Source organism: Zootoca vivipara, chromosome 12 (assembly GCF_965207765.1).
Source record: "Zootoca vivipara chromosome 12, rZooViv2.hap1.1, whole genome shotgun sequence".
In the NCBI taxonomy this organism is placed as follows: domain Eukaryota; kingdom Metazoa; phylum Chordata; class Lepidosauria; order Squamata; family Lacertidae; genus Zootoca; species Zootoca vivipara.
In genome coordinates, this window is record NC_142595.1 from 27,468,077 (window position 1) to 27,484,305 (window position 16,229).

Below are 16,229 nucleotides of genomic sequence, written 5' to 3' on the forward strand. Positions count from 1 at the left end.
ATCTCCAGGTAAGCTTGGTAGTGTCTGAAACCCTGGAGAGTCACTGCCACTCAGTGTAGGAAATACTGAGTTAAACAGACCAGTAGTTTGACTCAGTATATGGCAGCTTCCTATGTAATACTGTCATGCTGTGCAAAGATTTTGCTGCGGCTCCTTACTTCCCTGTTAGTGGAAACAGACATAAATAGCCACCCAGTATAGGTTAAGGCAGGGGTCAGCAACCTTTTTCAGCTGGTCCACCGTCCCTCAGCCCATGTGGTGGCCACGACTATTTTTTTTTGGGGGGGGGGAATAAACGAATTCCTATGCCCCACAAATAACCCAGAGATGCATTTTAAAGAAAAGGACACATTCTACTCAGGTAAAAACACAATTCCCGGACCGTCCGTGGGCCAGATTGAGAAGGCGATTGGGCCGCATCTGACCCACGGGCCTTATATTGCCTACCCCTGGGTTAAGGTAACTGAGCCAAATTGATAGCTTTCCTGACAGTTCGGTATAGGGCCTCCTTGACATCTCTATTTCTCAGGCTGTATATGAGGGGATTGACCATGGGGGTTAAGACAGTATAAAAGAGAGAGAAGTATTGATGAAGTTCCTTCAGTATGTCAGTTGTGGGAGCCATGTAGACGCTGATGAGAGACCCAAAGAAGAGGGTCACTACAATGAGATGGGAGGAACAAGTGGAGAAGGCTTTTTGCCTCGTGACTTTGGATGGGATCTGGAGGATATTGATGATGATAAGCATGTATGAGATCAAGGTAAGTAAAAATGGGGGTATGGTATCCATGGATGCCAGGATGAGAGTTGCAAGTTCCACCACATGGGTGTCACTACAGGAAAGCTTCAGCACTGGGGCCAGATCACAAAAGAAATGGTCAATTTTGTTTGGGCCACAGAATGACAGCTGCAACTCTAGAGAGGTTATGATGGTGTTACTTAGAAAACCACTTATCCAGGAGCCACAAATAAGCCATAGGCAGAACCTGCCATTCATGAGAGAGGTGTAGCGCAGTGGCTTGCAGATGGCTAAATATCGATCGTACGACATCACAGCCAGGAGATAGCATTCAGTAGATGCTAAGGAACCAAAGAAATAGTATTGTGCAATGCAGCCATTAGCAGATATGGATCTCTCTCCTGTTAGAAGACTGAAAAGCATCCGGGGAAGAATGGTTGATGTGTAACAGATCTCCAAGCAAGACAGGTTCCCTAGGAAGAAGTACATGGGAGTGTGGAGGTGAAGGTCAGCCAGAACTAGCACAACAAGGAGGAGATTCCCAGCCATGGTAATAAAGTAGATTGCCAGGAATGCCAGGAAGAGAAGAGGCTGCAGTTCTGGGTAATGATCAACCAATCCAAGAAGAATGAAGTTGGCAATGGTAGTTTGATTTGTTCTGTTTTGCAGTTGCTGCAAGGAAAGAAAGGAGGTTATGAAACAAAGAGCAGATTTATAACTATTCATTGATTCATATGATTCGTATATCCTGCTTTTCTGCTCAAAGCAGCTTACAAATAAAAAGTAAATATGACAGCACCAATAAACCAAGAATTAAAACACAAAATAATGAAATGGAAAACAGCAGCAAAAGTAAAAGAGCAGCACTAACAATAGAATAATAGAGGACCTACTTCATGTCAAGCTAGATGTTGCAGGTGGCTCCACACCCTTTTCAACAGAAATCTGGCACTCATCATCCCTGACCACTGACAATTTTGGAAGGTGCCCAAGGACTTGTAGTCTCCTACATCTGAAGGGTAGGTATTATGTTAGCTATATTTTCAATATAATGTGTATTTACTGCTTCCATGGCCTTAATCTACTATGTCCATAGTGAATCTGTAAATACTATAATTTTCTCTGAAATGCAAGGATTTTTTTATTTTTTATTTGCTGAGAATTATCTGTATATACTGTAGATATATAAAAGCCCTGGTAACAGGATATTAGAGACATCACAAACAGGTGGTGGTCATCATCACATTCCTTCCTTCTGAGAGCTTAAAGAAGCATCTGATTGTCCAATCTTGGAAATAAAGTGATGGTTGAGATGGTCTGCTCTAGCAAGGCAATTCTTATTCATATGAACTAAAGGTTCTGCTTCATATGGGAATTCCATTATGCCCCACCCCCTCAGGGTGTGTGTGTCAAACTATTAGCTATTGAATAATAGAATCATAGAGTTAGAAGAGACCACAAGGGCCATCCAGTCCAACCCCCTGCCAAGCAGGAAACATCATCAAAGCATTCTTGACTTATGGCTGTTAAGCCTCTGCTTAAAGACCTCCAAAGAAGGAGACTCCACCACACTTCTTGGCAGCAAATTCCACTGTCGAACAGCTCTTACTGTCAGGAAGTTCTTCCTAATGGTTAGGTGGAATCTTCTTTCTTGTAGTTTGAATCCATTGCTCTGTGTCCGCTTCTCTGGAGCAGCAGAAAACAATCTTTCTCCCTCCTCTATATGGCATCCTTTTATATATTTGAACATGGCTATCATATCATCCCTTAACCTTCTTTCTCCAGGCTAAATATACCCAGCTCCCTAAGCTGTTCCTCATAAGGCATTGTTTCCAAGCCTTTGACCATTTTGGTTGCCCTCTTCTGGACACGTTCCAGCTTGTCAGTATCCTTCTTGAACTGTGGTGCCCAGAACTGGACACAGTACTCCAGGTGAGGTCTGACCAGAGCAGAATACAGTGGTACTATTACTTCCCTTGATCTAGATGTTATACTCCTATTGATGCAGCCCAGAATCGCATTGGCTTTTTTAGCTGCTGCATGTCAAGTTTGTGGTCTACCAGGACTCCTAGATCCTTTTCACATGTACTGCTCTCAAGCCAGGTGTCTCCCATCCTGTATTTGTGCCTTTCATTTTTTTTTTTTTTGCCCAAGTGTTGTACTTTACGTTTCTCCTTGTTAAAATTCATCTTGTTTGCTTTGGCCCAGTTGTCTAATCTGTTAAGGTCATTCTGAAGTGTGATTCTGTCCTCTGGGGTATTAGCCACCCCTCCCAATTTGGTGTCATCTGCAAACTTGATCAGGATGCCCTCAAGCCCATCATCCAAGTCATTGATGAAGATGTTGAATAAGACTGGGCCCAAGACAGAACCCTGTGGCACCCCACTAGTCACTTCTCTCCAGGATGAAGAGGAGCCATTGATGAGCATCCTTTGGGTTCGGTCAGTCAGCCAGTTACAAATCCACTGAATGGTAGCATTGTCTAGCCCTTGCTGAAATCAAGATAGGCTATATCCACAGCATTCCCTTCATCTACCAGGCTTGTAATTCTGTCAAAAAATTAGATCAGATTAGTCTGACATGACTTATTTTTCAGAAACCCATGCTGACTTTTAGTGATCACAGCGTTCCTTTCTAGGTGCTCACAGACCGTTTGCTTAATGATCTGCTCTAGAATATTTCCTGGTATTGATGTCAGGCTGACTGGGCGGTAATTGTTTGGGTCCTCCCTTTCCCCCTTTTTCAAAATAGGGACAACATTTGCCCTCCTCCAGTCTGCTGGGACTTCGCCTGTTCTCCAGGAATTCTCAAAGATTATTGCCAGCGGTTCTGAAATCACCTCTGCCAGTTCTTTTAATACTCTTGGATGTAGTTCATCTGGCCCTGGAGTCTTGAATACATCTAAATTAGCCAAGTAGTTTTGTATTACCTCCTTACTTATTCTGGGCTATGTTTCCCCTGCTGAATCATCTGCTCCATATTCTTCAGGTTGGGCATTGTTTTCTTTTTTGGAGAAGACTAAGGCAAAGAAGGCATTGAGGAGTTCTGCCCTTTCTCTGTCCCCTGTTCGCATTTCACCATCTTCTCCTCTAAGTGACCCCACTGTTTCTTGTTCTTCCTTTTGCTACGGACATACCCATAAAAGCCTTTTTTGTTGCTTTTAACCTCTCTAGCAAGCTTGAGTTCATTATGTGCTTTAGCTTTTCTGACTTTGTCTCTACACGTGCTGGCTATTTGTTTGAATTCCTCTCTGGTGATTTCCCCCTTTCAACACTATTGGTATTCCTTGTGTTAAAAAAATGTAAAGGGACCCCTGACCGACTCTGGGGTTGCGCGCTCATCTCGCGTTATTGGCCGAGGGAGCCAGCGTACAGCTTTCCAGGTCATGTGGCCAGCATGACAAAGCCACTTCTGGCAAACCAGAGCAGCACACAGAAACGCCGTTTACCTTCCGACAGTAGTGGTCCCTATTTATCTACTTGCACTTTGACGTGCTTTTGAACTGCTAGGTTGGCAGGAGCTGGGACCGAGCAACGGGAGCTCACCCCGTCGCAGGGATTTGAAACGCTGACCTTCTGATCAGCAAGCCCTAGGCTCTGTGGTTTAACCCACAGCGCCACCTGGGTCCCATATTCCTTGTGTTAGTTCCACTTAATTTCTCACTGGAAATGAAAACTCTGTAGAATTTACTATGTTGGAGATTAACTATTGGATTTTTTGAGGCAACCATTAGCAATAAGGTCTATTTTGTTCCTATGGGCTCTTCTTGAGATCCACACTGCTAGAGAATGGGGATGCAGCCCTGTGCACACAGGTTGCTTAGAGTCCCATGAAATCAATGAGATTAAAGCAGATTACTGTCCAGAACTTTAGCTTGAGAATCAAGAGAGGTCAACATCAAAGGCAGAAGTGGTGCAACATCACATTCTTTGCAACTGAGCTAGTGTCCAGAGCTGACTGAGATTAGCATGCTTGCATTGCTATGTCAGGAACAACCATTACTGCAGACCTTCCAAGTTTAGAAATTACTACAGAGGATTTACAATGTAACACACTTGGAAGGGACATGAGGAAGTCACATCCACTAGAATTGATATAAATGGAAGTTTTGGAATTTTGTTTTTCTTTTTTTGTCTTTTTGTCTTTTGTATTTTTTGTATTTTGTACTTTGTCTATTCTTTTTGTCTTTGTTTGTTACAAAATAATAAATATATTTGAAAAAAAAGACCTTCCAAGTGTCCCTATTTTCCAGGAACATCCCTGTTTAGAGAAGTTGTCCTGGTTTCTGATTTGATCCCGGAATGTCCCCTTTTCCTTAGGAGATCCCTATTTTCATTGGATAAATTTTGGAGGGTATGGAGTTATCCAACCCCCAAGCCATCTGAAGGTAATCCTGTATAGGGAAGCTTTTTAAATGTTTTATTACGGTTTTATATATGTTGGAATCTGCCCAGAGTGATGGGGAAAACCAATATGTTGTCTGGGGTATAAATAGTAAAATTATCAATATGGAACGGGATGTCCCTATTTCCATTGGATAAATATTGAAGGTTATGTTATTGCAAGTCATTACAAAGAACTGGGTAAGGATATCATGGCAACAATAACTTTAATTCCTATTGATATGAATGGGTGTACTCTTAACATGGATATATCTGGATACCATCAACCTATTTCAATTGCATGCAAGCAATTTGTATGCAGAATTCCATCCTCCTTCTCTAGCACAGTGGCTTGCAGGTACAGTACATATGAATAGGTTAAAAACCATATTGCAAATGATTACATAGCAGATTTTGAAGGCCACTATTGTTTTCTAGATAAAGGGTTTGCAGGTTAGAAATGTGTTCTGAAATAAACCATGATCAGTCCCAGATTTGAACAAGCTCTTTCATGAAGTCCAACTATCTATCAACACAGTATTACATAGAATATCAAAGAGAGGGTGACTGCCCATACAAATGTGGCTTCTTTCTCCATTGCAGTATATACCGGTAACTTTGATAGCAAGTAGTGGGCATTTTCTTTCTTTTTAAGAATTTTTTGGTACAAATTATTTGTGGCAAGGGTAGCCCCTTATAGTGCCCTCCAGATGTTGTGGGCTACAAATCCCACCATCCTGACCCATGACCAAACTGGCTGGGGCTGATCGGCGTTATGGTCCATAATATATTGAGGGCATCACAATGGATGTTACTTGTTTATGGGCTGCCAATTAGACATCCAAAAGCACAGTTGCTGCTGTTTAAACAATTTGATTATATGCTTTGGTACAGGACTCAGATGGTCACTGTCAAAACAAAAGGTGCCATTAGGTACAAGTACAAGTCCTTTGGTGTGATGGTTGCACTCTCTCAAATATATAGAAAAGGGAATCTCACTCTCCACAGGTTGGGGGAGGAGGAAGAACTATTGCACAAAATTGCTTTACCTCAAAGTTGATTCCATCTGGGGGGTGATTGCTGTGTGTACTTTCTTCACCCATTTCTGGGTTTGGAGATCACCATGTACAATCCTTTATGCACTCCAGCTAATCTTCAAAAGAGCAGTACGTTGACTATACTGGACCTTGGGAATCTTAGCTGAGTAATAGCATATAACAACATCTCCCAAATATTTCGTTCTCTCTCTCTCTCCCTCCTATTCTCCTTCTCTGAAATCTTCACACCTGCATTTAAAAGCTAAGCAATGTCGTCAGCTACTTGAAAGCAGAAAGTATTGTGTAGGCAAGATTTTCTTTTAAGTGCAGCACTTTTGGGGTTAAGCCTCTTAAAGAAGTAATGAGAGAGAGAAATGGCATTCCTTCAAGGAGGAAAAAAACACACCATAGGGATGGTGTCCTTAGAGGGCAATTGCCTCTCACACAGGTGTGAAGGTTTAATGTGTTTGCAATTGTCTGTACAAATGGAAAAAAGCTAATCACCCACTCTTACAATCTTATCAGAATCCAGCTGTAACCTATGGTGGCTTTTCTATAAGATCTTTCATTTTTATTGAAAAAGAATTTTAGTTTACCTATTTTGGATAGTACTTTGCTTTACGACATGCTTTCTCTTCTCACCATGGAAAACCACCCAGCAGTCTTGCAGGTGAAAAGCAGTGCAGCTGGGTTGGGCTGGGGAGGGATCCTTCCAAGCTCATTGGTATTTAGTGCAGGCAGGTAAGGGACTTAGAGCATGGTCAGCAGTGCACCCTGAGGCAGACTGGGTGAAGGACACTTCACTAATCCCTTCCTATTGTTGGCCAGCTTGGGAGGCTGGTTGATTTGGTGCTCTAGGGACCTGACATGCACCACCTGCAGAACAACAGGGGTGGCTGGCACTAGTCAGTTCACACACCCACAGCTCACTTTATGCCTACCCTTCAAGTCTTCCGAATTTCCAGGGACATCATGGAATCACAAAAGCCATCCCAGCTTCTAATTTGATCCCGGAATATCCCTATTTTCCCTTGGGAGGAAGATGAACCGGTGCTTGTCCTGAGTGATGGAGATGAAGGCAGTTCCAGCTACAGGAGAGCATCCCGTTGCTCCTCCATGGCCATGGCCGCTGGCTCCTCCCTCGGGCAGCTCATAGCAGCTGCTGGAGAGCAGGCAAGGAGGAGGAGAGGTTGCCGCTGATGAGGCCCAGACCCGTACAACGCTCGGGCTCTTAGGGGCAGGTAGAAGGTAGGGCTGCCCTGGGTAGGAAGAAAGGGGGAGTGGGATCTTGATTTTTTTTTTAAAAAAAAAAATGCTTTGTGGGTCAGCATCTAATCTTGCCTCTTTCTAAAATTTATTTATTATTGCTGTGTGTTTTCTTTGTTGTAAATCTACAAAAGAATAAAATAAAATTGGGATTGAGGAGTGTTCTCAGGACAGTAGAGGGTGTATGCGCTGTGTCCCATTGGTGTATTAGTGGTGGCGCTCGCCCTTCTTCTGATAGGAAATGATGTGGGGTGAAATAAATGGGTGGTTGAGGAGGGTCAGTTGGCAGGGAGAAATGTTTTCATCGGAGGAATGTTGGAGGGTATGTAAGAGAAGAAGAAGAAGAAGGAGGAGGAGGAGGAGAAGGAGAAGGAGAAGGAGTAGTAGTTTGGACTTGATATCTCGCCTTTCACTCCCCTTAAGGAGTCTCAAAGCGACTAACAATCTCCTTTCCCTTCCTCTCCCACAACAAACATTCTGTGAGGTGAGTGGGGCTGAGAGACTTCAGAGAAGTGTGACTAGCCCAAGGTCACCCAGCAGCTGCATGTGGAGGAGCGGAGACGCGAACCCAGTTCACCAGATTACGAGTCCACCACTCTTAACCACTACACCATGCTGCCTCCCTGGAATCACAAAAGCCATCCCAGCTTCTGATTTGATCCCGGAATATTCCTATTTTCCCTGGGGAGGAAGATGAACTGGTGCAAGCTTTACCTACTTGATCATAGAAATGATAATTTCCGCCACTATAATCTCATACTTGTAGGCCCATGCGCAGTGAGCCCCCAGGAAGCCAGGAAGGGGTGGTGAAACATAAGAATAAACTGACACAACAAGGTTCTGGAATTGAAAATGACCACAACTATATTGATTACAGATGTTAGTATGCATTGGCTTAAGCACTGGGTATATATACTGGGTCAGTCTCCTGCTGGATGACTAACGCTGAACAGGGTCATGCCTGGGTTTAGGGTCACCTCAAGATGCAGCTTAACCCTCCATATGCAGAGCCCACTTACCTCAAAGGCAATGCCAATATGTAGGGTGGATGGGAGGGAGAGATGACCAGCTGCTGATCACGCTGCTGGCTCCCAGTGCAGCCGGCTTAAATACCCCAGTGGCAGACCAGAGTGAAGCCTGTGTTTCTCTGGTCTTCCACTGAAACCCTGTCCCACACCCAAACCACTATTGGCCAATTTAAATTTAAAACATGGCAAACTATCCTGTCACCCCACCCCCACTCCCCGTGGCCGGCTGAAGCCGAAACAAACAGGCATGTGTGACGTATGAAGGTGCCATGTTCCTACCTCGTCTCTGTGGGGCCAGGTTAGGCCCCATTCACCACTTCCTTGGAAGGTATGTGGTTCTTCTTCGAACAGCAAACACATTCTTAAAAGTGTGTGACTTTGCTTAGTCGAAATGGCAACTTTCACACACAAGAGAGAGGTATAAGGAGACTTAAGGGAGATTGTAGAAACACAAAAATGTCGAGGAAAAACCAGTACAGGACGTAAGAAATCACCCAAACAGTCCAATGAGGAATGTCAAAATTTATTGAGCTGGATGAAAAACTGAGGGTGGGAGGGAATGAATTCGGGTATTCTGATAGAAGTTGTGGGTGACTAGCTAAAATCATGAACAGGGGCACCCCCACAGTGTTTGTTTGTTTTTTGCAGGTCTCACTTGTTCCTTGTAATACCCATGACATGTCCATTAGGATGGTAGAGGCAGAGTCTACCATTCATAATGGTTGAGTAGTGCAGAGGTTTGCATATTGCCAAATACCGATCATAAGACATCAGGGCCAAAAGATAGCATTCTGTGGCTGCACAGAAACCAAAGAAATAGTATTGTGTGATGCACCCTTTAATGGATATGGACCTATCCCCATTAAAGAAACTAGCCAACATCCTGGGTACAATGGTTGAAATGTAGCAAGTCTCCAAGCAGGACAAGTTCATGAGGAAGAAATACATGGGAGTATGAAGATGCTGGTCAACTGCAACGAGTAAAACAATTAGGAGGTTTCCAACAAGAGACAAAGCATAGATTGCAAGGAATAAAAGGGAGAGGAGAATTCACAACCCAAGGAGATTGCCAAATTCCAGAAGGAGAAATGTTGTAGGGCTTGACTGATTTCCTCCTAATGCTGTTTACAGATGAATCTCAACGTCAATCTGAAATGCAATTTGATTAGTGTTAGTTTAGGATGCTAGTGACTTTTTCCTTCTCCTCCCACTGACAGTCACAAAGCCAATATGGTCCTATCAGCACTGTTCCACTTGGTAATACAAGTTGAATTTTGTATGTTTTGAATGCTTTGCCACATTTGTTTGTTTGATTTTATTTTTTAGAACACCCACCCCCCATTTTACATGAAATGGTATAACCTTTCTCATAGATATGTTCGTTTCCTCTATACAAAGCATTTTTATTTATTTTTACATAGTGTTGGAAATTCACAACACATGAAGACACTTGAAAGCAACTCATTAGTTTAGAAATGTTCGTTAAATTTATAAATTGTATTTCTTTTATAAGAATTTTTAAAAGCAATTGCAGTTGAAATACTAAAAGACTATTGACCTTCTTGTATTTCTACTGCAATTTAAAGCCCTATTCAACAGAGGCACATAGGTGTGCAGAATTGCAGCTGGAGCTTCCTACCCTAGTCCAGATTCTGCTTTTACATTTGAGAATCCCAAGTTCCTCATACAGAAAGCTAAGATTTGGAAATATTATAGGATTTACTTCGTCTCCCAAGGTTCAGAGGAAAGGTAGATGCCATTGAAGACATTATAAAGATGTGATTTAGCGAATAGTAGCTATGGGGGAGAGGCAAGAAGCTTCCCACTCCCATCACTTTTATTATTGCTAATACTATACATTTATTTAGCATTAGTAATGTGCAGTGCTATATACATTTCACCCATGTCTCAGTCCTTCCCCCAGTCTGACAATCTGCGACAAATGTATTTCTATGAAACCATCTGGCATTCTGAACACTAGGGCCAGAAAATAAGAGATATTTTTCATCCATCATACTAAATCAGCCTGTCCCATCCTCTTGTTCTTCTGATCCATATGAGTTCCAAACACCAGGGAATAACCTACCGAAAAGTGTGGCTAACTTCCCCTCCTCTCTGTTTTTCCCATACCTGAAGGATCACAGTATGTCCATTTTGGGTCTTCATCATAGTTGCTGGTCAGAGAGCACCAGAGTTTTCCATCGGATTCCCCATCTGTTGTGCAAGATGTATAGGATTTTCCTTTGTAGATGAAAGGAAACACACATGGCCCTGTAGGTTTTGTACTCAGTCCTGGATGGAAAAGATGAAATCAGGGTAGGTCAGAAAAGACGGGAATCCTGTAATAATAATTCTCGTTCAGAGAAACTAAATACTCTGCTGTCTCCTCCCTTGTAATTCAAAGCGGGTCAGAACAGAGACCAAGATCTATCGATAAATTTGTAGGCTATTTGCAGTAGATCTGCAGATGTCTCAGATTTCAATTGCTTAATACCTGTAATACCAATTTCAATTTTTTTTAAAGAACTAAACCCCCATGGCTAAATTGAGGTTACAGCCTCACAGTATTCTCACCTGTAAAATAGTGGTCAGTTTTAGAGTTTTGTGTAATTGGAAGCTAGTGCAACTCCAAAGAAGTGATTCTACTATTGGTTATGAGCATGAATGACATTATTTAATGCACTATGTAGAGATGGAGCTGTCATATACAGAGATGGACCATTGATTCACTGAGCCCAACATTGCCTATTCCAGCATAGTTGTGGCTCTCCATGGTCTTTTTGAACCCTGCTCCCTAAAGGAAAAATTAGCTGCAAAAGAGACAGGCTGAAATTGGCACACGAGGCATTTAACCTATGTGCTCTACCACATGTGCTATGCTCTCTCTACCTTTCTGCACAATGTAAGGTTCCACTCCAGTTTCTGTTTACAACTTCTCAACAACCTACATGGTCATTCTGCTTGGTCTACTAACTACTTGCTTGGTGAACACAATAAAAATCTATAAGAATTCCTACTTGTATCAGCGCAATAGCTCCACTTCTGGAGCTTATCATAGCTCCCCGTAGTGGCACACCAGAAGCTCCCACGTGGATCATCCTCATTGGTGCAGGTATAAAATGTGCGGTCCTTGTAAGCAAAGGGGAATACACAGGGCTGGCCATTGGAGTTCCCTCCGTATTCTGGAGGTGTGGAGAACACAAAAGTAAATGGATAGACATTAAGAAATATTGGTAGATTCATAGACATATGGTTGGAAAATTCTGTTAAAAGCAGAAAATGAGGCATGATTGCCCCTGTTTGCATTTTCATCCTTGCTTCAGAACACAAATACAGCTAACATCATCGGTATCAATCTGGCAAATGAAATCGGTCATTGCTCAAAACCTTCTTTTTTGAAAAACCCACAAGTGATATCAAATTAAATTAATGGCGTTACATATTAAAATTCTTTTTAAAAAGTGCATCATGTAAGCATATGTAACATAAGATATCGTAGGAAAAGACAATAAGAATATTTTTTCCATGTAGGCTTTTCTTTAGACTGAGGAATTCACATATAAACTTGCAAATAAATAAATGAAGGAAGGAAGGAAGGAATGGAGAGTAAACTTAATTGTTTCCCAATTACTGAAATATAACAATCGTATGCCCCCCTAAATGTACTTTCACAAAATCTCTAACAAACAGGAGGGACAGTGTTGGTATGGGCATCTTATTTGCAAATACAATAAAGTCATGCTAATTTGCAAACAATCAGTCCCTTGAAGTATGTCCTTTAGCTGCTTGCAAATTGTGGAGAATTATTTCGAAAAAGGAGTAACTTTCTCTTTATTATTACTTCAATGTTTCCTTTACATTGAAAGGAATATTGCGGAAAGCATTACACCCTCAAATTATATTCAATTTCTAACTCACCTTAATTACGTTAGATTCAAGACAGTGAGGAAAATGATGTAGCATTTGATAGAAACTGAACTGCAGCAGAATGGAAACAGCTGTTAATTGTGGCAGACACAGGACAAAATGGAATTCATTGCCTTCTTGCACACCTGGCTGTTGCCCAGGAAGCAGTTCACAAGGAAATTCTTGCACCAGATAGGTAAAGGTAAAGGACCCCTGTACAGTTAAGTCTGGTCAAAGGCGACTATGGGGTTGCGGTGCTCATCTAGTTTTAAGGCCGAGGGAGCCATCATTTGTCCACAGAAAGCTTTCTGGGTCATGGGGCCTATATGACTAAATTGCTTCTGGCACAACGGAACACCGTGACGTATTCTAGAACGTGTGTCAATGCCATTTATCTTCCTGCCGGAGCGGTACCTATTTATCTACTTGCACTGGTATGCTTTCAAACTGCTAGGTTGACAGGAGCTGGGACACAGCAATGGGAGCTCACCCATCGTGGGGATTCGAACCTCCGACCTTCCAATCACCAAGACCAAGAGATTCAGTGGTTTAGACCACAGTGCCACCCGTGTTCCCAGTTAACGTACCTTGAATGGCGCAGGCCTTCCATTTACTGTCCCTGTCATAGTTATCCGTCGTGCTACACCACAATGTGTTATCACCAGCTCCGTCCCTGGTACATGCAGAGTAGGATTTCTTGTTGTAAATGAAGGGGAATTTGCAAGGGAGGGGTTCTGTGGAGGGAACAAAAAATAGTGGTAGAAGCAATTCAGAAGCTGCATTAAGAGAGATGGGTGGAAATTCTGAAGTAGGAGAAACAGTATTGTAAGTGAACATCCTGGAATAAATGTATCTTGCTGTTTGTGTGTCAAGGCTTCCCAGAAATTACCTTAAATAACTCACAACTGACAACAGAATTATGGTTTGGTTTTTGGCAAATAATTTAGGGCCACAACTTTATTAAATACACAATTTTTTAATCCGAGTGTTGGCTTAGGCTTTTGGTTATTCACTCATCCTTCCTAAAGAAGGACTATCCCCATCTGCCCAGTTGGGGCAGGACTCACATCAGCTGTCACCATAGGACAGGACTCACCACTGTCCGCTTGGACAGTTCCTGCTCCGACTTCCTGAAGGGAAGTCAAGTAAACATACCTGGGAGTGAGGAGGTGGCTGCGCCCAGTCATTCCCTCCTCACTTTCACCAAGAATGTTCCTCAAGGCTCTTACTCTTAAAATTGGGCCCACCATTCCCGCCAATGGCGGGATGGTAAGGACAAGAGTGTAAGCCCCGAGATTCCTTTAACGGAATACTTCTATATGGAGCAAACGGAGGTGAGGGTAGGCATCTGTGTGCCACCCCCTCTACCAACCGATTAACCAACCAAAAGCCTAACCGCCAACCTAACAAGTTGTGACAATTTGCTAGCGCAGTAGGCGAAAACCAAGAGGCAAAGCCAATCAGCCAATTGGAAAAATTCCTACTGACCCCTGAATACAGGCGGCCCCGAAGGCAATAGCAATGTCGTGCTAACCTGCAATAAAAAAGGGCGGGTGGGAGGGGATTCAAACGCCAGGCAAAAATGTGACTCTAAAATGGAGGACGAGGCTTTAAGAGGGGGCCCCCCAACCAATCAGATCCGCGGGATTTGCATACTCACGCCCCCATTACTCAGCATGAGCTGTGGCCTTACACAAACCAAACCCTAAGCTAAATTTCCTAACAGCCCTACCACAATCCGCTTTATATTATATGATATAAAGCGCTTTTTAAGAAACATGTTTAGAAGGTCACATTTTAAAGGTAAATGGCCGAACCACACAAAATGTAGAGTGCACATATACACTGCACTTAGGGCCTATCCACACTTTCTCTTGTACTATTGCTTCCCCCAGAGAAAGCCTCTCTTTAACACTTATTCACAGCATACATCAATTTGGGTTTTCACCAGCTGGTTTTTTCTTTGATAGAATTGCAGCTAAATCAGAATTGCTCCGAATTGCTCTGTGCTCCTGTTTCTGCATTCACAAAATATTAGCCACAATCTTCTGGTTCAATGTATGTTTTTTCTCAGACCAACTTCATTCTGATTAGCAAACTGCATGCAGAGTCAATGTTAATGTCAATACACCCTAACAGCCATCATACAGGCACAGGTGGGGTTGCTGGGACAGGGGAACCGTAGATTCACAGAACTGTAGAATTGGAAGGGACTCAAAAGCTCATCTAGTTCAATCCTCTGAAATGCAGAAATCACAGCTAAAAATGGTGTGTGTCAGGTCCAGACATACCCATCCTCTCTCTGATGTGAAAAACTGCCACAATTGTGGTTTAAAATGCCACGGGGAGGAATTACCTCACTGAGTTTCCAGCCTAGAATGGGAACATAGCTTATGCAAGCCAGGTCTATATAAAATCTGCTGAATTGGAGATCACCAATATAGTAATTCAGGTTGAACGAACCAAAAATTATACATGGAGCATTCCTTACCGTCACTTGCTGTGAGCGAATGTAGGAGAACCCAACTGTACAAGAGGCAGGTTATAATGGAAGCCATTAGCTCTTTATGGCAGCTTGACAGGCATAGGAATGCTGAGTGGCCTCATTTACCCTCTTTATAAGCCCGTCTTGGCCACTCCTTCCTCCCACGACTACAAACACCTGGTTTTTGCACATTGGACAGGGACTGAGTAAACGATATATGCATACCTAACTCCCCCATTGATATTCATGTACGTTCCAGACTACCAGTTCAGTGGGCATTAAGCTACATGATGAGGCAACACACACACAGACACACACACACACACACTGCTTCACCACCCTGTCCACAACATGCAAAGATGCAAGAGGTTTTGAGCAATTTTGTGGGGGGTGGATGTAAGGAATGAAAATGTCACTTTTTCATAAAAGGCCCAAAGGTCGCAAGTTGCAATAGCTAAGGAAAAGGTTGTGACAGCTAAGTAACCACAACCTTGCTTAGAAGCTTACCTTTACTGGCATGGGGTTAGAATGCCTGGAAACAGGCAGTTTGTTGCTAGAATGTGGTTTATCTGGACATTTCAGCCTGATTCAGCAGTGCAGAACTCATGTCCGCTTAAGGGGCAGTCGGGAAGTGGCTTTATCACTTGGGTAATTGTGTAAGAGCATAGGAACACACTTCCTTATTTGGCCAAAAGTAATTAAGGGTGATGGTCTCTGAATTCAGAGGAATGGGGGATGTCAACAGAGGCAGAGAATTTAGTATTTTAATTAGGCAGTTGTGATAGGCTGTGAACCCTGTATGCCTCCAACCAACGGGGAGGCAGGAGAGGGACCTTGTGCTTGGTTGGAGGAAATATATGCTCGTGTTTTACTGAACTTGGGTGTGCCTGCTTTTGGATGCCCATCATTTCAAAAATGTGTAATCAATAAACTCTTTGTTGTGTGTTAGACCTTTAAACCTCCCCCTATACAGTAAATAAATTCAGACAAGACTCAAATTTCGGTTTGGTTTTTGTCAGAATTTAGGCCACAACTTTATTGATTACATCAGGTGAGTGGTTGCATAGGCTCTGGTTCGACTAGCTCCCTGCACCATTGCAGGTAGCACTGACCCAGGGCACCAGCATAGATCAGTCTAGGGTGAACACCTGGAATGGCAGAAAGCCAGGGACATGCTATGTCCACCACCCATATGCCCCCCTAGACTCAGACACAGGCACAACCCCTCTCAGGGTTGACAAAACCATTGAGTCCCTGGTTTCCTTTAACAGAATACCCTTCACATAGGTATGGGGAGAGCGTTCCCCCCATTCCTATCACCTGAACCAGAGCCTATCCACCACGAGAGCACCCGTGCTCTCCACCAACCACTCACATCTGTAACCA

The 16,229-nt window shown here is 43.0% G+C and overlaps 2 protein-coding genes across 2 annotated transcripts; both read right to left on the minus strand.

Annotated features, from left to right (window-relative positions):
* Positions 1 to 454: 454 nt before the first annotated feature.
* On the minus strand, positions 455 to 1,411 carry LOC118094645 (olfactory receptor 5AP2-like). The gene has a single exon (XM_035135199.3). It carries the CDS (start codon positions 1,286 to 1,288, stop codon positions 455 to 457), a length of 834 nt encoding a protein of 277 aa, XP_034991090.3. The 5' UTR covers positions 1,289 to 1,411.
* Positions 1,412 to 8,960: 7,549 nt separating this feature from the next.
* On the minus strand, positions 8,961 to 14,916 carry LOC118094646 (72 kDa type IV collagenase-like). Its single transcript, XM_088655811.1, has 5 exons — positions 14,850 to 14,916; positions 12,946 to 13,092; positions 11,470 to 11,634; positions 10,583 to 10,744; positions 8,961 to 9,601 (listed from the first exon to the last, which is right to left on the minus strand). The coding sequence occupies exons 1-5, from the start codon at positions 14,914 to 14,916 to the stop codon at positions 9,597 to 9,599; spliced, it is 546 nt and encodes a 181-aa protein (XP_088511937.1). The 3' UTR covers positions 8,961 to 9,596.
* Positions 14,917 to 16,229: the final 1,313 nt, after the last annotated feature.